Raw genomic sequence first — 22,399 nt, 5'->3', positions numbered from 1 at the left:
ATTCGGGGCACGATCCCATGAACCACAAGATCATGATTTGAGCCAAAACCAAGAGTTGGTCGCTTAACCAGTTGAGCCACCCAGATGCCCCTTATGTCACAGGTTTTAAAAGCTATAATAGTAAATACTACCAAGTCATTAAGCGTTAAACATGGTATCTGTACAAATCTATACTAAAACTTATTTGAAGCCTCTCAAGAAATTTCTCCCCTGTGTTAAATACCTTCTTGCCTAGACAAAGAGTAACACTTTATCCTTCCCTATTATTCTGGCCCAAATGGAAACATCTTTACTTTTGTTGATTATAAGTTATACATGCTTCTTAAAAATTAAACAGTACATAAGAAAGGTTACCTGTAATCTAATTTAACACTTTATTATTTTTAAATGTTCATTTATTTTTAGAGATAGAGTGTGAGTGGGGGAGGGGAAGAGAGAGAGGGAGATACAGGATCAGAAGCAGGCTCCAGGCTCCTAGCTGTCAGCACAGAGCCTGACGCGGGGCTTGAACTCACAGACCGCGAGATCATGATCTGAGCCGAAGTCGGACACTTAACTGACTGAGCCACTCAGGTGCCCCTAAATTAACACTTTAGAATGTATTTTTCATGACTTTTTAAAAAAAGATTTTTAAGTAATCTCTATATCCAACATGAGGACTGAACTCACAACCCTGAAATTTAAGAGTCACGTGCTACACCGACTGAGCCAGCCAGACACCCCCATGACTTTTCTTGATACATCTATAAGTGTACACAATTTTTTCTTTAACTTTTATTGTACTATCTTTTGCCTTGCAAAATCTATTTTGCCTATCATATCTGCAATTTTTTTCTGTTAAGATATTTGGTCTTGGGAGTTATGCTTAGAGAGGCCTTCCTGACCATAAGAATATAGAAATACCTATTAATTTTAGTTTTAGTTAACTAGGGTTTTAATTTTTCATATTTAAGTTAACCTATACAGGATACTTTTGTATATTAAAGTGTATAAAATGCTGTTTGGTATCCAATGATGTGCTCATATGGATTACTTATCCACTAATGTGATTAATTACATTACAGATTTTCTACTACTGGCCATCCTTGCATTCCTGGAACAAGCCATGCTCTATCAGTCTTTAAAGATTCTCCTGGGTGACACATGTAGCTGGCTAGGCTATCTGCAACACCTCTCAAGAGAAGAGAGTTCTAACTCAGGACTAGGCATTGGTCTGCCAGGTATCATAGAAGGAGCTGTCTTTATTCAAAAACCTTTGTTATCTGGCTGGCCACTTGATTTTGTAAATACTTTTATTGTAAAACAGCTGCGCTCAGCCATTTACACACTGTGTATGACTGGTTCACACTGTTTTAACAGTGGAGGTGAGTCGTTCTATGAACGCTCCACAGCCCACAAAGCCTAAAACATTTACTATGTGGCCCTTGGCAGAACAAGTCTGCCAACAAGTGGTACAATATATGGCAAAGTTTAAGATGCCACCATATACATGCAAGTTCCATATACACTGCCATATTAAATATTCGCAGATTTGGTTACAATAGGCCATTCTATCTGGCCCACTACACATTAAGATGTTTTCTACTTTTCCTATGTTCTCTTTCTTTACCTTCCTTTTTTTAAAAATTTTTAAATCTTTATTATTTTTGAGAGAGAGAAACAGCACGAGCAGGGGAAGAACGGAGAGAGAGGGAAACACAGAATCCGAAGCAAGCTCCAGGGGCTCAAACCTATGAACCGTGAGATCATGACCTGAGCCGAAGTTGGACACTTAACCGACTGAGCTACCCAGCCGCCCTATTATTTACCTTCCTTTTTTAAAAAATTGTATAAAATACATATAACATCGAACTCGTCATTTTAGCCACTTTGAAGTGTACAGTTCTATGGCACGAAGTACGTTCATATTGCCGTGAACAGGACTACCTGCCTCCAGAACTTTTACATCTTCCTCAACTGAAACTCTGCACACATTAAACATTATTCCCATCTCTTCCTCCTCCCAGCTCCTGGCAACCAGCACTCCACCTTGCGTATACGTCTAACCATTCTAGGTCCTCATGTAAGAGGAATTAGTTATTTGTCCTTTTGTGACTGGCTAATTTAGCATAAAGGTCTTATAATCTTGTAGCATGTGTCACAAATTCCTTCCTGTCAAGGCTGAATGATATTCCATTGTATCTATGTACCATGTTTTGTTTATGCATTCACTTGTTAATGGAAAGTTGGTTGCTTCCTTCTTCTGACTATTGTGAACAGTGCTCAAAAACATAGGCATATAAATATCTGTTGAGTGTTTGCTTTCACTTCTTTTGGGTATATACTCATAAATGGAATTTATGGACCATACGCTAATTCTACATTTAATTTTTGAAGAGACACCGTATCATTTTCCATAGAGACTGTACCACTTATATTCCTACCAGCAGCGCACAAGGGTTCCCATTTCCCCACATGTTCAACACTTGTTTTATTGTCTTTTTTTTTAACTAATGGCATTTCTAATGGGTATATAGTATCTCATTGTGATTTTGATTTGCATTTCCTTAATGATTGGTAATACTGAGCATCTTTTCATTATTAGCTTAATAGTCATTAATGTATCTTCTTGGAAGAGGGGTGCCTGGGTGGCTCGGTTGGGTGTCTCGCTTCAGCTCAGGTCATGATCTCACGGTCTGTGAGTTCAAGTCCCCCGTCAGTCTCTCTGCTGACAGCTCAGAGTCTGGAGCCTGCTTCGGATTTTCTGTCTCCCTCTCTATCTGCCTCTCCCCTGCTCACATTGTCTCTCTCAAAAATAAACGTTACAAAAATTTAAAAAAATATATCTTCTTAGAAGAAAGGTCAAGTTCTTTGCCCATTTTAAATCAGGTTATTTTGTTGTTGTGTTGTAGGAACTCTATATATTTTGGATATTAACCCCTCTTCAGATATATAATTTGCAAACATTTTCTCCCCTTCTGTGGGGTTGCTTTTTCATTCTGTTGATAGTGTCCTTTGGACACAAAAACTTTTTATTTTCTTAAATTTAAGTTTTATTTAAGTTCTAGTTAACATACTGTGAAATACTGGTTTAAGGAGAATTCAGTGATTCATCACTTCCATACAACACCCAGTGCTCATCACAAGTGCTCTCCTTAGAACCCATCACCCATCTATCTCATCTCCCACGGAGCTCCCTCGATCAACCCTGTTTGTTCTCTATCATTAAGAGTTTCTTGTGGTTTATTTGCCTCTCTTCCCTTCCCCCCACCCCTTCCATACATTCATCTATTTTGTTTCTTAAATTTCACATATGTGTGAAATCATATAGTATTTGTCTTTCTCTGACTTATTTTGCTTAACATGATATGTGCTAGCTTCATCCACATCATTGCAAATGGTGAGATTTCATTCTTTGTGAAGGCTGAATAATATTCCATTGTACATATATATACACCACATCTTCTTTATCCATTCATCAGTCAATGGACATTTGGGCTCTCTCCATAGTTTGGCTATTGTTGATAATGCTGCTATGAACACTGGGGTGCAGGTACCCCTTTGAATTTTATTTTTGTATTCCTTGGGGAAATACCTAATAGTGCAATTGCTGGATCATAGGGTAGTTCTTTTTTTTTTTTTTTTTTAATTTTTTTAAATGTTTATTTATTTTTGAGACAGAGAGAGACACAGCATGAACGGGGGAGGGGCAGAGAGAGAGGGAGACACAGAATCGGAAGCAAGCTCCAGGCTCTGAGCTGTCAGCCCAGAGCCCGACGCGGGGCTCGAACTCGCGGACCGCAAGATCGTGACCTGAGCTGAAGTCGGACGCTTAACCGACTGAGCCACCCAGGCGCCCCAGGGTAGTTCTATTTTTAGTTTTAAGAAACCTCCATACTGTTCTCCAGAGTGGCTGCACCAGTTTTCATTCCCACCAACAATGCAAGAGGGTTCCTGTTTTTCTTCACACCCTTGCCAATATCTGTTGCTTCTTGTGTAATTCTAGCCATTCTGGTAGGTGTGAGGTGGTATCCCATCATGTTTTTGATTTGTATTTCTGTCTGTATTTTGATTTGTATTTTGATGATGAGTGATGTTGAGCATCTTTTCATGTGTCTGTTAGCCATCTGGATATTATACACAAATATCTTAAATTTTATGGAGTCCAACCTATTTTTTTCTTTTGGTGTTATAACCAAGAAATTGGCAACCAAATGTCATGAGGTTTTCCCCTGTTTTCTTCTAATTTTATAGTTGTAGCTCTTATGTTTAGGTCTTTGATCTATATTAATTCTGGTAAATGGTGTATGATAAGGGTCCAACTTCATTTTTTAATGTTTATACCCAATTTCCCCGACACAACTTATTGAAAAGACAGTCCTTTACCATTGAATGGTCTTGTCATCCTTGTTATTTGACCATATATGCAAAGATTTATTACACCTTTAAAGAAAAATGTTTTACTTAGGTGTAATTCATGTATCCATATAATTCATCCATTTAAGTACACAATATAATGGCTTATGGTATACTCACAGAATTGTGCAACGTTACACAATCAATTCTGGAACATTTTTATCACCCAAAAAGAAATCCTGCACCCATGAGCAGTCACTATTACTCCTCCCCCAGACCTAGGCACCATTAATCAACCTCCTTTCTCTATGGATTTGTGTAATCTGGATAACTCATATAAATGCATCCTACAGTATTTTGCCTTTTGTGACTAGCTTCTTTCACTTAGCATGTTTTCAAGGTTTATCCATGTCGTAGCAAGTATCAGTACTCCATTCTCTTATTGTCCCTTTGTTTTAAGGGGGGTGGGGGAGGGATAGAGGAGGAGAGAGAGAATCTTAAGCAGGCTCCATAGCCAGCCTGGAGCCCAGCTCAGGGCTCGATCTCACGAATCATGAGATCATGACCTGAGCCAAAATCAAGAGTCAGAGGCTTGGGGCACCTGGGTGGCTCAGTCAGCTGAACTTCTGACTCTTGGTTTTGGCTCAGGTCATGGTCTCACAGTTGGTGGATTTGAGTCCCATGTGGTGGTCACAGTATAGAGCCTGCTTGGGATTCTCTCTCCCTTTGCAAATAAATAAAACTTAAAAAAAAAAAAAAAGAGCTGGAGGCTTAACCAACTGAGCCACCCAGGTGCTCATCGTTTATTTTTATTGTTGAATAATATTCCATTGTATGGATACATCACATTTTGTTTATCCATTTATCAGTTGATGGACATCTGGGTCGTTTCCCTTTTTTTGGCTGCTATAAACATTGGTGTAAACTTTTGTATGACGCACGTTTTCAAATTCTTGAGTATATACCTAGAAGTGCAATAGCTGAGTTATACGGTACTTGGTGTAGAGGACTAGCCAGGCTGTTATCCAAAATAGGTGTACTATTTTACATTTTTACCAGCAGGGCATGCAGGTTCCAATTTCTTCACATCCTCACCAACACTTTTTATTGTAAGTCTTTTTGACTTTAGCCATCATAGTGGATGTGAAGTGATAGCTCATTGGGGTTTTAAATTGCTTTTCCCTAATGATTAGTGATTCCCTAATGATGTTGAACATCTTTCCGTGTGCTTTCTGGCCATTAATCTATGTTCTTTGGAGAAATGTCTACTCAGATCACCTGTTTTTATTTTAGTTATTTTTTTTTTTTGGAGACAGAGTGTGCACGTGTATGTGAGTGGGGGAGGGGCAAAAGCAGAGAGAGAGAGAGAGAGAGAGAGAGAGAGAGAGAGAGAGAGAGAGATGAATATCTTAAGCAGGCTCCATGTGGGCTTGTCACAGACCCTGGGATCATGACCTGAGCCGAAATCAAGAGTCAGACACTCAAAAGACTGAGCCACCGAGGTGCCTCTCACTTGCCCGTTTTTAGACTGTCATTTGTCCTTGTGTCTTTGCTTTGTAAGAGTTCTTTAAAAATCCTGGATGGAAGTCACCCTTCCAAAACTCGAAACTAAGGGTTTTGTTTTTTGTTTTTGTTTTCCTATGATGGTAACAGTGGGCTTCTTTGAAGCTAGGAAATATTCTTATGTTGTGGAAGCTGTTGATTTGGGATTCTAAATGCACTGTATACTCATACTGTATACTTAAGGCATGCCATGCAATTTTTGCTCCTTTATATTTTTGATAAATCTGACCTCATTTTCATTAATCATTTTACACTACCTTTGGAGTACAAAATTTGCAGGGTCCCACCGCTGTTCTTCTGCCAAATTCATTACAAATTCAAAAGTTGATACAGTTTTTCCTTAAATATTCTGTCCCATAATACAATTAACATCTTCACTATCTTTATCAATGTCCTTTGGCCATTTAGCAAGATTGAAAACATCATCATTTATTATCTAATAATAATGATTACCAGTTACTTTAGTTTTCTTCTTGGCAAAAATTCTTTCTGTGCTTAGGATGCTTTAGTTTTAAAATATTACTTTCTGGGGATGCTTGGATGGCTCAGTTGTTTGAGCTTTTGACTTCTGATTTTGACTCAGGTCATGATCCCAGGGTCATGGGATGGAGCCCTGCATCAGACTCCACGGTGAACATGGAGCCTGCTCAAGATTCTTTCTCTCTCTCTCTCTCTCTCAAATAAAATATTATTTCTGCTTATTGAGCACTTACTGTATTTAAGGCATAGAAATAGATGCTGCATAGACACCATGTCATTTCCATTTCACCACCCTGTGGGGTTAGTATTATGACCTCCATTTTACAGATGAATAGTCTGAGGCTCAAAACCCAAGTCTGACTTTACTGCCTGAGCTTTTAACTTTTACAACACTGCCTAGAGGTAGAGGAATACTACATCACAGATTTTTATCATGTTGTGTTTTTAAAAACACATGAACAGATGCAACTTCGTGTAGTCGGCTGCTGCAACCATGCACTGGAAGTCCAGAAAAGTCCTCTGTTCCTAGGACTACGGAGGAAAACTGGTGAGCTCCAGCAAACCCCAAGCCTAAATTTCACCTTTGCTACAACAGGGGTTTGAAACCCAAGGAAGAATGCAAACTATGTAAGCTCTCAGATTACCACCAACTCATAACCTCTACAATCCTAACTCCCATGAGAATGATTACTTTATGTAACACAGTCTACAGGACAGCAGGGCAGCATATACAAGTTTAGGTTTATGAAACCAAGTATTTAGTTATTTTTCAGGTTAATTTACTTACTTATTAAGTAACCTCTACACCCAACATGGAGCTCGAATAACGCCGAGAGTCTAAGTGTTTATTGATGGGATCCCCACCCTACCTTACCCTAGAGGGATTCCCTATTTACTGCCTAAAAGAGAATCAGATTTCTTTTTAATTTTTAAATATTTATTTTTGAGATAAGGAGTATAACCAGGGGAGGGGAAGAGAGAGAAGGGGACAGAGGATCTGGAGCGGGCTCTGCGCTGACACCAGTGAGCCTGATGTGGGCTCGACCTCATGAACAGTGAGATCATGACCTATGCTCAAATGACTGAGCCACCCAGGCGCCCCAAGAGAATCAGATTTCTTAAAATAAATTTTACCACGCAATTTATATCCTATGCCACTGTCTTTAAAGGTGGGAGAGTGGAGATGTAAGTTTAATAAACTGGGAAGTGCTTGTTAACAGAGATCACAAACTACACCATCTCTGTCAGGCTACTCTGGGTCGCAGTCACCCAACTGCTTATTGTACTGAGCCAAGATTTACCTATAAAAAAAAACTAAAAACAGAATCCCCAATGGGAGAAAAACTTACTTTTTGGGTTATACCCTTCTGAACACTGATGTATTTTTATTTTTTCCATGTACATGTATTATCTTAAAACACAAAAAAATTAGAAGGATATTATGGATCAGTTGATGAGATACACTGGTTCATTTGGCCCAGACATGAATAGTTATAAATGACAGCAACAGGGCACCTGGGTGGCTCGGTTGGTTAAGTGTGACTTCAGCTCAGGTCATCATCTCATGGTTTATAAGTTTGAGTCCTGTGTCGGGCTCTGTGCTGACAGTTCAGAGCCTGGAGCCTGCTTCGGATCCTGTGTTTCCCCTCTCTCTCTGCCCCTACCCTACTCACGGTCTCTCTCTCAAAAATAAATAAACATTAAAATAAATTTAAAAATCACAGCAACAAAAAATCTTTCTTCTTTTTTTATGAGAGCTCTTTCAGACAAAAGTTAAGGAATGAAATACAAACCTTCCAACTTGATATGTGGGGACAGCGGTAGTTCCAAATCTTTGCATTCCATAGTAGTTAATAAACCCAATCTCCTTGAGAGAGTTCATGGCTTGCTGAACTTGTTCATCAGTTCCTGTTATATTTCTGTTAAGGGCCCAAATTTCCCAGAAAAAAATTTAGTGAAACACATTCATGGATACATATCATAAATGATATGGCTTAGCTTCCATGCCTTTCCCCTTTTTTTAAAAAAGGTTTTAGGGCTGCCCTGGGTGGCTCAGTCGGTTAAGCGTCTGACTTCAGCTCAGGTCATGATCTCCCGGTTCACAGGTTCAAGCCTGGCATCAGGCTCTATGCTGACAGAACCTAGAGCCTGCTTCAGATTTTATGTCCCTCTCTCTCTCTGCCCCTCCCCCATTCAAACTGTCACTCAAAAATAAAGAAACATTAAAAATTTTTTTTTAAGTTTTATTTAAGTAATCTCTACACCCCACGTGGAGCTCGAACTCATGACTCCGATATCAAGAGTCACATGCTCTTCCTACTGAGCCAGCCAGGTGCTCCTCCCTGCCTTTCCCTTATCCCCGGTAGCCTTCTCTCTACCTCCTGAGGACTCTTTTCTTTTTTTAAATTGTAAATGGAAGCTCTGTACCCACTAAACAATAGCTCTCCTTTCCCCCTCCTACGCCAGGCCCCAGGTAACCTCTACTCTATTTCTTGTGTCTGTGAGTGCGCCCATCCAGGTACTGCATGTAGGTGGAAGCACAGCCTCTTGATCTTTAAACCCTGTGTTGGAAGCAGACAGCTTCTCTCCAAAGGAAGGGCTGAGTTCTGAGAGGTGAGGGGGCGTTGGTACAAATACTCCAGCAGTACTTGCTCTCCCGGCCCTATGGGGCTCTGCTCTGCCTTCCTTTCCTGCCACACCTGTTAGTGCCAGCTCACCTGGGTTGATCACTGGTGCAAACAGACGTGAGGTGCTCCAGCAAGACCCTCTAGTCTGCATTCCTACCTGCAGTTCTTTACCTGAGGACAACAGTGAAGTGGTTCCCTTGAAGCTCTCCCAATTTCAGAGGGTTTTTCTGATAGCTGAAATTCCCTAGCTTAAAGTTCATCAAGCACTTGTTCAAGTGGGCAAGTCTTTGAGCAGTTATTCTAAAAAATATAAAATAAAAAAAGGAACACAAAGAGATCATGAAATACTGCCTCACTGAAAAATAGTCCAGGACGCTTGTTACTTGTTTCTACTTGAAACCAGACTGCAGCACGCTATGAAGAGTGAAAAAGGCACCCCAGCAGCTAGGGTGAGCGTTACTTTCCATTTTTCTCTGGACTGTTCCTCCAGCAAAATGATACTGGTTCATTCTTATTGGACAGATGTAACCTGGGCCATATTTATACTCATAAAGCCTCAAGTTATTTATAATGAGTAATGGGACAATCATATAGGCACAATCTGCTACTTTTTGTGACGGGGGAAGGGTGCGGCAAGGGGATAAGAGCAGAGAGCAATCCCATACAACTGCAGAGATTGTTATTAAACATTTTAAAGAGTCAGTCCCATTTTCAGAAAAATATTGTAATCTTGCTACAGGAAACTTGGAAAAGTACAAAGAAAGGCAATTTATAGTTTCATTACCTGAAAACAATGTTAATACCTAACTTTGTAATTCCTCCCATTCTTTTTTTTTTCATTCTTTTCTTTTTCTTTTTTTTAAAGTTTGAGAGAGAGAGGGAGAGAGAAGGGGAGGGGCAGAGAGAGAGAGAGAGAGTGAGAGAGAATCTGAAGCATGCTTTTTCACTGTAAGCGCTGAGCCTGATGTGGGGCTCAAACCCACAAACCATGAGATCATGACCTGAGCTGAAATCAAGAGTCAGACACTTAACCAACTGAACCACCCAGGTACCCCTCCAGTCTTTTCTTCTTAAACACATGATAGATATAGACAGACAGATAGATAGACAGACAGATAGAGATGGAATCTTACCACGAATGTGTACCTTGCTATGATTTAAAAGGTATTAGAAAGTGTTCATGAAAAATCCCTAAGTAGTAATACATGAATACATGTATACACAGAATACATGAATACACAGTAATACATAATAATAGAAAAACAAATAGAGGACTGAAAAACTTTTGTCCTTTCTCCAGCCCTTAACAACTCTCCCCACCAGTAGCCAATGTTAATAGCTTCTCATGTTTCCTTCCAGAAACACTTTCTGTATATAGAAGCATGTAAGTACCTACTGTCTCCTCTCTTTTAAGTATTTTTTGGGACGCTTTTAACATAAATGTCATATATATGGAAAAATACACAACTCATAAGTGTTCTGCTTGATGAATTTTCACAAAGTAAACACGACCATGTAACTAATACCCAGATCCTCCCTTTTAGAAAACAAATTTCATTACATTATAAATTGTTCAGCATCTTGCTTTTTTCACTTAAAAATGAATATCTGATGGGGTGCCTGAATGGCTCAGTTGGTTAATCGTCTGACTTTGGCTCAGGTCATGATCTCGTAGCTTGTGGGTCTGAGCCCTGTGTTGGAATCTGCACTGATAGCCTACTTGGAATGCTCTCTCCTTTTCTCTGCCCCTCCCCCCCCTGCACTTTCTCTCTCAAAATAAACTTCAAAAAAAACAATGAAAATCCGAGGTTTACTTTATTCACGCAGTACTTCTGAAGCTGCCTCGTTCTTTGGCCAGCGGCACAAGGATGGCTGCTGTCCTACATGGATATTCAATCCTTTACGTGACCAGTCTCCTTTGAAGGGCATTTAAATTGCTACCTATCTTTTGTTATCACACACAATTCTATAGCAAATAACCTTACACATACTTCTTTGTGCATCTATATAGGTACATGACTGGAATAAATCCCTAGATGTGGATTTAAAATTTTAATCCCTATTGCCCTCCAAAAATGTTTTATTGGGGCGCCTGGGTGGCTCAGTCAGTTAAGCGTCCGACTTCAGCTCAGGTCATGATCTCATGGTCCGTGAGTTCGAGCCCTGTGTCGGGCTCTGTGCTGACTGCTCAGAGCCTGGAGCCTGTTTCGGATTCTGTGTCTCCCTCTCTCTCTGACCCTCCCCCATTCATGCTCTGTCTCTCTCTGTCTCAAAAATAAATGGTAAAAAAAAAAAATTTTTTTAATTAAAAAAAAAAATGTTTTATCAATTTATGTTCCCACTATTAATATGTAAGTGCCTGCTGCTGCCTCATCCCTGTGTCTCCTCCCATAGCATATTATAAACCTTTTTGAGCTCTGCCAGTCTGTTAAGAATGGTATTTTATCTTGGTTTTTACCTACATACTTCCTACTGCAAGGGACATTTAAACATTTCTACATACGTTGACTGCGAACTGCCTGTTTCTTCTGTTACCTATTTTTTTAACCTATTTCTAAGATGTGTTTACTTATTTAGAGAGAGCGAGAGCTCAAGCGTGTACATGAACAAGGGGTGGGCAGAGAGGAAAGATACAGAATCTCAAGCAGGGTCTGCGCTGTTAGCGCAGAGCCTGATGCCGGGCTTGATCTCATGAACCACGAGACCGTGACCTGAGCCGAAATCAAGAGCTAGGATGCTCAACCAAGTAAGTCATCCAGGTGCCGCTGCCACCCGCCCCCCCCCCCCCGCCTCTGCCTTTTTTAAACCTATTTTTGATATTATTTTTCTTGCTGTTTTTATATAGTAAGGTAATCTCTTTACCACACGTTTTGCAAATAGTAACTCCCATTTTGTGAATTTAGAGTAGTTTATACTTCAGAAAATTTCCTGATTGTTAAATTATAAAAATTCAAATGACAGAAAAGTGGCAACAATGTAATGAACCTTATACTTTGCAGGGAGATTGACCAAATGTTAACTTTTCCCAAGATTTACTTTACATCTCTTTCTAGATCTATAAACACCCACAAAGTAAATGCTTGACTGACCCATGTGAGTTAGTTGCAGACATCACACCTTACTCCTAGAGAGCTGTGTGTGTGTCTCCTAGAACAGGCAGTTGCCTGCCTAACCAAGCAGGTCACGCTCAGGAAGCCTAACATGAAATTCCACACTACCAACAAGCAATCCATATCCAAACTCACTCAATTACCCAGTAACACAATTTCGATTTTTTTTAAGCTCCTAAAATTCAAGATCTAACCGAGGACCACATACTCCCATTGGGACATCCAGTTATTCGCCATTAAGGTATCTGGATCTGCCCAGCCTTTTGCATTACGTTGGTATCGGGCTTTTAGCAGAATCCAGGCCAGCTGTTTTACACCATGCCTTTACATTTGGATTTGCCTGATTGACGCCTCGTGATTAGACTTAGGTACACATATTACGTAGGTGATACTGTGGTTTTGGTGTATCACAGCAAAAGGCAATAATGTTCAGTCTGTCCATCACTGATGGTATAAACTTAATCACTGGGTTATGATGGTACTTGCTAGGTTTTTCTACTGTAATGGGACCTTTCTCTCTTTTCCCCTACCATCCATCCATCCATCCATTCATCCATCCATCCATCCACTTAAAAATGTTTATTAGTTTTGAGAGAAAGAAAGAGAACATCAGCAGGAGAGAGGCAGAGAGAGGGGGACAGAGGATTAAAGCGGGCTCTACAGTGACAGCAGAGAGCCTGATGTGGGGATCAAACTCAGGAACTGTGAGATCCTGACCTGAACTGAGATGCTTAACCGACTGAACCACCCCAGGCGCCCCTTCCTTTCTTTGTAATTAGTAAACTGAAGGGTGGTATTTTAAAAACTGGGCAACTACCCTGTTCTCCCACAGTCTTGCATCAGCTTGTTCAGGTATCTGAGAATTCATATTGCCTGAAGCAAATACTACTGGATTGATGTGTTTTTCTGTACTACCACTCCTGCTTTAGCTGGCATTCTTCCGTAAATAAGGACTATATAGTAAAACTGTAGTTATGTTCATGAATATTTTTTTAGTAGGTCTGGGATTTAAGTCATCCTTAGAAAGAGTATTCCTAGTTGGAGATTATTAAAAGTACGTTAAGTAGAGTACGTTTACAGTTGTTTTCCTAGTAAGAAGGGCACTTGTTTTGTTTTGGCTTAGAGTAGTGATTACTTTTTATCATGGCTCATTTAGAGCAGAGTCGGCCTCCATGGGTTCACTAACCCACTAATTTTCACTACTGGGTTTTTACAAGTTTCCACTGGTTGTGGAGAAAAACAGAACTCTGGGCACTGTTGTTCCAGGGGCTGAGGGGGAGCTTCCGTTTCTCGCTCCCCAGCCCACCTCTGATGCAAAAAGTGGATGGTTTAGGAAGGAGCAGGATAGGTGATGCTCACTCAGGTTTTCCTGTTCTCGCCACCTGCTTTACACCATGCAGCTCGTCGTGCTAAGCAACAAGGAGGTCAAGGGAAGAAAAGGGCAAGTGTTTTTCACACACAGACTGGCAACCAGGTCAGCTGCAGCTCAGTGGCTTGGACTCCACATTTTAAAATAACAGCATCACATGTGCCATTTTGATTTATGTCCTTTTAAAAAGGTACATTGTGGGGGCACCTGTGTGGCTCAGTCAGCTAAGTGTCCAACTTTGGTTTAGTTAATGATCTCACAATTCACGGGTTCGGGCTCCGCATTGGGCTCTGTGCTGACAGCTCAGAGCCTGGAGCCTGCTTCGGATTCTGGGTCTCCTTCTTTCTCTGCCCCTCCCCTGCTTGCACTGTCTCTCTCCCTCTCAAAAATAAACAAACATCAAAAAACTTTTTTTTAAATAATAAAAATAAATTTTTTAAATGTTTATTTTTGAGAGAAAGAGAAAGAACGGGAGCAGGGGAGGGGCAGAGAGAGAGGGAGATACAGAATCTAGAGCAGGCTCCAGGCTCTGACCTCTGAGCACACAGCCTGATGTGGGGCTCAAACTCAAGAACTGTGAGATCATGACCTGAGTTGAAGTCGGACACTCAACCAACTGAGCCACCAAGGTGCCCCAGGGATCTGACTCATGATCCTGGCTCAGGTCATGACCTTACCATTTGTGGGATTGAGCCCTGAGTCAGGCTCTGTGCTGACAGTGTGGAACCTGTGTGGGATTCTCTTTGCCCCTCCCGCGCTCTCTCAAGCAGAAAATAAACTTTAAAAAAATAAGACAATGGCTTTTCATTTGAAATTGACTTTTAATGTTTATTCATTTTTGAGAGACAGAGCACGAGTGGGAGTAGGGCAGAGAGAGAGAAACACACACATGCAGAATCTGAAGCAGGCTCCAGGCTCTGAGCCATCAGCACAGAGCCCGATGCGGGGCTCAAACCCATGAACTGTGAGATCATGACCTGAGTTAAAGTTGGACAGTCAACCAACTGAGCCACCCAGGAGCCCCTCATTTGAGATTTTCAAATTTTGTCATGTTAAAATATTTTTATATTGTTATGACAACATTCATCTCTACTTTGGTAAAGAGGTTTTTTAAAATTAGAAATAATCTGGCGTGCCTAGGTGTTTTAGTCGGTTAATTGTACAACATGGGCTCAGGTCACGATCTCTTGGTTCACAAGTTCGAGCCCCACGTCAGGCCCTGTGCTGACAGCTCAGAGCGTGGAGCCTGCTTTGGATTCTGTATCCGTCTCTCTCTGCGCCTCTCCTGCTTGTGCTGTCTCTGTCTCTCAAAAATAAACATTAAAAAAGAAAATTAAAATAAATAAAATAAAATTAGGAATAATCCAATATGCTTGAAAATAATTCATCAATTGAAATTTACTTTTTTACTTAAGATTCCCCAATTTGTGCCATTTGGGTTGTTCACAAGTTCTCAAAATTATAAATAATGCTGCATAGTATATCATTGCACATAAGAAAACAGTTTTAAGTTTTTCTAAATTCAGATTTCCTCTGAAAAGATAGCTACTCTGAGAACTACTAGAATGAAGAGCGTTTGTGCTTCACTTTGTTGAATAATATACTTTACGCTCTAGACTGGTTTTCAGCACTGGTCCCTGAGCTCATTCCCGCTAGCGGGAGACATGGTCCAGCTGTGGCCTGAAATACAAGAGTTGGAAGTGTGGGTGTGTGTCTGAAAGTGGATTCTGGGCCTCGGGCCTGTATAAAAGGCTGAGCTCTGCCCCAAAGTGCCTGGTCTATACACCCAAAGTAGCAGATCGTGGACGCAGCCCCACAAAGGAGTGAACTGTGCCCTGCAGTGTCTGAAGTCCCAGTGTTACGTGAAAAATTCTTGGGTAAGTTTTATCTTACTCCTTAGTTAAAAATATGCTGCTACTGAGTTAAATAAATTGCTTAAAATGCACCTATATAACCCCACCTTGCCATTTCATCTCACAGAATTCTCTTTTTCTTTGCTGAAAATTTCCCTATACTTTCTGAGGACAATCAATTCTTTGATGCATATCAATCAGCTTATTTGTTTCCTAGTTCAATATGTGCAGAAGCAGGCTGACCAAATTTGAGAAAAAAAATCTGTCATTGCCCCATTAATTAACACAAAATGTAGGAAGCTAACCAGAAGTTGGGAAATGGGCAGAGCTCATACTCCATCCCCACCCCACCACCAACCCCTTGTCCAACCTGAGAACCACATAGCACAGAGCAGGTCAGGTCCAGCCTTGGACCAGCTGCTCAGAGCAGCTCCATGAGCAAAGGGGCACCAGGCATTGACTGCATATAGAGGGGGACACTGGCGGAACCAACAAGGCATAAATTCATCCAGAAACTATATCCCAAAGAATTCAGGAGGCAGAGGGATTATGATGCACAGAGTGAGGAAGACGAGGACAGAACTCCTCTTTGGTCAGTAACAACTACACAGAAACAAAATATTTAAGGCAACCTGGCAGCTCTGGGGAGATCCTGGAGGGTACTCTGAAAGAGCCATGGAGATGCCTGCTCTGTTGTTTTCCTTCTTTTTAAAGCTGAGATAGAATTAACATAACCTAAAATTGGTAATTTTAACTGTTACAAAGTTCAGTGCTTTTAGTATATTCACAATGTTGTGCAACAGTTATGGCTATCTAATCCCAGAACGTTTCCATGATCCCAAAAAACCCTACACCTACTTAACCCCTTTCCCGCTGGCTGCAGCCCCTGGCAAGCACTCACTTACTCTCTGTCTCTACACATTTCCCTGCTGTGGACATTGCATATAAATGTAATCAGATCATATGTGGCCTTTGGTGCCTGACTTCTTTTACTCCGCATCACATTTTAAAGATTCACCCATGCTGTAGTATGCGTCAGTACTCCATTCCTTCTTATGGATGGATCACATTCTGTTGCCAATCCCTTTATTTTAAAGTTTTTTAATTCTTTATTTCTTTTTGAGAGAGAGAGAGAGAGAGAGAGAGAGAGAGAGAGAGAGAGAGAGAGAGAGAGGAAGTCACAGAATCCGAAGCAGGCTCCAGGCTCTGAGCTGTCAACACAGAGCCTGATGCAGGGCTTGAACACACAAATCATGAGATCATGACCTGAGCCGAAGTCAGACATTTAACCAACTGAGCCACCCAGGTGCCCCTCTATTGTCTATTCTTGAACATACAACAGACACGTATTTCTGAATCCCACTGGCACAGGAGAAAGCAGGAGCTATATTCATTCTGAAGGATGGGTATTCCCTGATAAGAGATGAAGTGGTATAGACAGTATCTTCATGATACTGTTCACAGTTGTAATTTTGACGACCTCAGATGGAGCTCTCTGGTTTGTAAATTCATAGTGAATTCTGTGAATAACTTGGGAATACTAAAAATCTCACTCTCAAACATAAGGAGCCAACGTAAGCAACAGGTTGCATAACAGCCCTTATTAACAAAGGCACTGAAACTGGCCCAGGTTCAAAAAGGAGACTGGCAGGAAGAGGTAAGAAAAGAAACAAATCATTCTGAATGAGGCTGTTCCTGCCTGAGATCCTGTGAAAATGACGAGGTGGCTGGAGAGTTACATGAAGCTGGAAAGCAATGCTGCTTACCCCTAGGATTGAGCGATTCAGCAATAATTAAAACGCCTGTGTGGCAGAGAGGGTTTATCCTGTCTACCAGTTCTCACGGGAAAGGCCGCCTGCCTGGCCCCGGGTATCCATTAAGCAAACGAAGGGTGTAGCCTGCATCCGCGAGATAAGTGCTATGTGCTTTCCAAAGGCCAACGCTGAGGTGTCTAATATGGTTTCTTACTAAGTCAACAGGAAGATGATAAAAGCAGCAAAGGGCTATGGAGACAGAGCGCAGTGTGATCAAGTAGGACACCTGGTGGCTGACCAAGAAGAGAGATAAATATCTTCATTCCAAATATTCAAAGATTTCACATCATATAATGCAATCTAAAATAAGGAGATGCCATGTTCTGACCTCAAATTAGCAAATGATTTATTTTATTAAAAAACAATTTTAACATTTATTTATTGTTGAGCGACAGAGTGTGAGCAGGGAAGGGGCAGAGAGAGAGGGAGACACAGAATCTGAAGCAAGTTCCAGGCTCTGGGCTGTCAGCATAGAGCCTGATGTGGGGCTCGAACCCACAAACCGTGAGATCATGACCTGACCTGAAGTCAGACGCTTAACCGACTGAGCCACCCAGACATCCCTGATTTTTTTCTTTTCTTTTTTTTTTTAAATCACAAGCTGTGTTAGGGAGGATTCTGGGGAAGCAGAATAGAGGTGGTAAGTTGGTACTGCCTTTCCATAGGGTAATTAGGCCTTGGTATCAAAAACCCAAAACCTGAGTTTCACATTCTCTTTAAGTCAGAATTCCACTGCTAAGTTTATCTTAATGGAGTTTTCACAGATGTGCCCAAGATCTAGCTACCGATATGTCTATCATGGAATTGCTTATAATAGCAAGAAATGGGAAACAATGTCAACATCCCCAAATAGAGTAACAGTTCATAAATTAGGATTCGCCATATATCTAAGTATCTTTTGCTATGTACTAAAAGGGAAAGAGGTACACCATTTACTGTTCACAAGAACACATTCTATATAAATATTTTGGTTCAAAGGAAAAGAGTCGCTCACAAAAAACACACCGAGCTGTGCATAAGGCAATTAGGAGGAAGGACAATTATGGCTAAATTTCACTTTCTACCTCGTTCTTTCTGTGATGAAAACAAAACTAACTTATTTTTTAAAAGATTTTGTTTTTAAGTCACCTCCACACCCAACATGGGGCTCGAACTCACAACCCTGAGATCAAGAGTTGCATGCTCCACTGACTGCCAGCCAGGCGATGAATTTACTTTTTTTTTTTTTTTAACTTATTTTTTAATTTATGTGAAAAAAATTCACAGAGCCAGCCAGAAAGCACAGGAATTGTCTACAATGATATTTTAGCTCCCAAAGGGAAGGCAAGAACCTTCTGTGTCCCACATCCATGGAGGATGGAAAACCTGAGCCCTCAAATCACTGCTGTTCCCCATTTCTGACTAGCCCCCACCGGCCCACTCCCCCTGGAGGCGATTTCAAATCCTCACACTCTTTTCAAGTTCCCCTCCCCACTCCTGCCCCTCCACTCTCAGCAGAGGACTCCACATTCTATGTGTCATGGGAAGAAAAGGAACAGGCCACCAAGTAGAACTTCTTCAGGTATCTTGTGCTGCTCTCTTTCAAACACATCAGCATTTGCACACACAGTAAAGTCACGGAGAGCAGATGTTCTTACTCTGCTTTCACTACTACATCCTGCCTCCATCCCAAGGTCAAGGAGGAAAAGGACTGGAAAATGCAGCAGGGTGCAACCGGACGCTTAACCCCAACACCACTGCAACTGAATCCAAACAGTGGGAAAGCAGCGGACTACAGGGGATTGTGGGGCAGAGGAGATGCCACCTCAACTCTATGAAAAAATATGGGAATTACAAATAAATATATGTATTTACTTTAAGCGAGAACAGCAAGTATAAATGACTTTTCATGACAGCATAATTAACCTGTGGTAAGCTGTACATATTCAAAACGTACACGTTTTATCGTGTGAATAGGCCCAGGAAACCATCGCCACATTCAAGATAACGAACATACACAGAACCCTCAGAAGTTTCCTCCTGTCCCTTTATTTCTCCCTCCCACCACTCCTTACCTTGGGGGGAGGAGGGGGCATAGACGAAAGCCTAAATTTGACATCACAGAGCTACAAATACATCTTTTCCCCTTCCTTTCACTAAGCTGGCTGGGTTCAGAGCTCCGTTCTCCCACCCCCAGGACATTGCAATGGCCCTGATCTCCAGGGTTACCCACCTGCTCCAGTCACAACCCCTACTCCTGCCCCTACACACAATCCCTCTGTTTATTATATCACGGTCAAGTCCAAGATCCTCACCGAGTCCTATGGCCCCTCAGGATCTGGATCCTGCCATTCCCTTGAGCCTTATTTTTGCTAGCTCCCCAAGATTCAAATGCCTGCCAGGTACCCCACGTGCTGCGCTCCCCAACTCGTTTCCAGCGTCTTTTCACAAGCTGTTTTCTTGATTCAAACCAGCAACCCCAGACCCTCACAGCCCCAGGAAACTCCAACTTGTCCTTCTAGAATCTGGACCAGTGGTTCTCAACCAAGGCGATTTTGCCCTTTAGGGAACATTTGGCAAAATCTGGAGACATTTTTGGTTGTCACAGCTGGGGAGCAGGGGAATGGGTTGGGGGAGAATGCTGCTGGCATCTAGTGGGTAGTGACAAGGGCCACTGCTAAACGTGCACAGGACGGCCCCCAGCAAAGAATTACCCACTTCAAAAGGTGATGGCACAGGCCAAGAAGCCCTGATTAGATGAAAACTCGCACATCCCAATTTCTGTGCAAGCCTCCCTGGCCTGCCCCCCAAAGCAAGCCCCACGCTTTGTTGTCAGGTCTGTCCCAACAACCCCCCATTTTAGCTTTTATCGAACTGTGTGATAAGTTCTGATTTACTTGTCTGCCTGCTCCATTAAATTATAATTGCTTCTAATGCAGAGACCATCTTTTCATCTGTATATCCCTGGTGTGTAACAAAAGGGCTCATTCACTGTTTTGTAATTAAATTTTAAATAACTCGTATTAATAATGAATGAACAACAGAGAGGAAGGAGAGAAAGAAGCACTTATTCTCCTGGCTCTACCACAAAAATCCTTTAAAAACCACACAAATAATACCTGTTTGCTGTAAAAATGTTACAAAATACAGATAAGAAGAAAAAAAAGAAAAATGTGTTTTTGAATAGGCAGAAGCAACCGTTTCAAGGGGGGAGCGGAGGACTCTGGAAGGTGGTGCTAGGGTTTCTGCAGAACGAGTCCCAGTATGTACTCTATACTTACTTGAGAACAGCAATCTCTTGAACGGTTATGGCCCGTTTATCTTTGGTTCCCATGTAGGAGAATATGTTTGGTTTGACTCTGGTAAAACAAAAACAAACGTATGAACTTGCACACCATTAGGAAACTGTATTTCTCGTAATTTAAGATTCAAAATAAATATAAGAAAGTAAACGCCACCCAAATAACTCCTTTCTTAGCAGGGCCCGACTTAGAACATTTGTGGTGAGTGAGTAGCATGTCATTCAAAGACTGGCTAGCCAGTAACCACAAAGGAAACAATGCATTTCCTACTGATTGCAGGCTGTTCATTAGATTACACACCTGTGAAGGTAAAGAGAAACTCATTTCTGACAACAAACCACTCTGAAAATTTTACATCTTCAGTTTTTAAAAAGTTAATAATAATGTGAAGTTTCCAAAAACACATGGTATTTTTTTGCATTAAGAAAGCCAAATGCTAAAATAGGGGTAGGAATAGTTTTGATGTTAAAAGTGTAAGTAACTACGTTAACTAAGAAGTATTCTACAGAAACCGTTCCACGTGAGAAGGAAAACCACAGGAAAAATTTCTTGAAATCTGTGCACTCCCCAACTGCAGATCTGAGAGGAACTCCCTCCCCAGTGGTCTATTCTCCCAGGCTCAGGTACAGACAGGTACCACTGACTCTCTCCCAGACAGCTAACAACTGGAGTAAAATAAAATGTCACTTACAGAGTACTGCGTCCTACAGGCTGAATGATCTTTTCCCCCAAATCCATATGTGGAAGCCCTGACCCCCACTACCTTAGAACAGTAACTGTATTTGGAGATAGGGCCTTTCAAGAGGGGGTTAAGTTAAAATGAGGCCAGTTTAGGGTGGGCCTTCCGAGCTGACTAGTGTTCTAAAAAGAAGGGAAAATTTGACCACATAGACGCCAGGGACACATGCACACAGAGGGAAGACCATGGCAGGACATGGAGAGCCGGTGGCCATCTGTAGGCCAAGAAGAGGCCTCAGAAAAAAAACAAGTCTTGGGACTTCTAGTCTCCAGAGCTGTGAGAAAATTTGTTTGTTACTTAAGCCACCAGTCTGTGATATTTTGTTATGGCAGCCACAGCAAAGTATCACACTGTGTACCATGTTTAAACTGGGTTTACTATATATCAGAAAGTAAATTTCCATTGCACACAGATTTGCTGCAGTGTCTGTATCCATGACGGAAGAAAAATTCTTCGGCACCGGGCCCATCCTCAGAGACTCCATCTCTGCTATATTTGCACTCCTATGAGAAAATCTGACTGGTCTCAGGTTTTCAATCTAGTCAATCTCCAAGAATTAAGAGTTTACAGTCTAGTAAAGCAAATCCCAGCAAACACATTGAAGCATGGGCTTCCGGGGGAGCAGGTTAATTTTTACTTTCAGCTGGACAGACTGGTAACTCTCAGCTCTACGTGAACTACTTACTTAAAGAATTTCCACCTCGGATCATTGGCAATAAGCAAGGAAGTTAGAAGAATTCACCTACTATCTAAGGAAACTATAATTGGGAGACACATTTGCTATCCATTTGCCTGTTTTCCCACTCCTTTTTCATTAGCGTGCAAAGAGGATTTTGTATGGGCACAAGAACAAGATACTAACCGTAAATATTTAGACAGTACGTTAATAGCATCCATGGTGTCTTTGTTTTCCTTGTAGAGTACAAAGTGGCAGTAACTTCCCCTAGATTTTGGCCAAGAATGTTTTCTTGGATCTTAAAAACAAAAAAATTAAATGTTATATATACCATAATAAAAGCGATCAAGCTCATTTTTCACCAGAGAACCTCTGAGTGAGAAATCAGATCTAGTCTGACAAGAAATACAGGTTAAATGGTTACAGTTGTGCAGACTATAGGAATTATACTTCCTGTGATTGGGTACGCAACATTGTCCATATTTACACTCAAAAGCTGAAATGCAGGTTGTGTGATAAATGAGTGAGACTAAACAGCGGTCCTCACACAGA

General features: G+C 41.2%; 1 protein-coding gene across 5 annotated transcripts in view; it reads right to left on the bottom strand.

The window, feature by feature from the left end:
* PUS7 (pseudouridine synthase 7) overlaps window positions 1-22,399 on the bottom strand; it is a 57,249-nt gene that overhangs the window by 11,371 nt on the left and 23,479 nt on the right. For 3 of the 5 annotated variants that reach the window (XM_053897452.1, XM_053897450.1, XM_053897451.1), the window contains 4 exons: window positions 22,034-22,145; window positions 20,412-20,489; window positions 9,177-9,305; window positions 8,172-8,297 (listed from right to left, as the gene is read on the bottom strand). In XM_053897452.1, coding sequence (XP_053753427.1) covers window positions 8,172-8,297; window positions 9,177-9,305; window positions 20,412-20,489; window positions 22,034-22,145 — 445 coding nt within the window. The remainder of the gene's footprint in view (window positions 1-8,171; window positions 8,298-9,176; window positions 9,306-20,411; window positions 20,490-22,033; window positions 22,146-22,399) is intronic. The other 2 variants (XM_053897453.1, XM_053897454.1) reach the window with 2 other exon arrangements.

The sequence above is a fragment of the Panthera pardus genome, unplaced genomic scaffold, assembly GCF_024362965.1.
Source record: "Panthera pardus isolate Hobbes unplaced genomic scaffold, ASM2436296v1 HiC_scaffold_8, whole genome shotgun sequence".
Classification (NCBI taxonomy): domain Eukaryota; kingdom Metazoa; phylum Chordata; class Mammalia; order Carnivora; family Felidae; genus Panthera; species Panthera pardus.
This window is presented reverse-complemented; position numbering and strand designations above follow the sequence as displayed.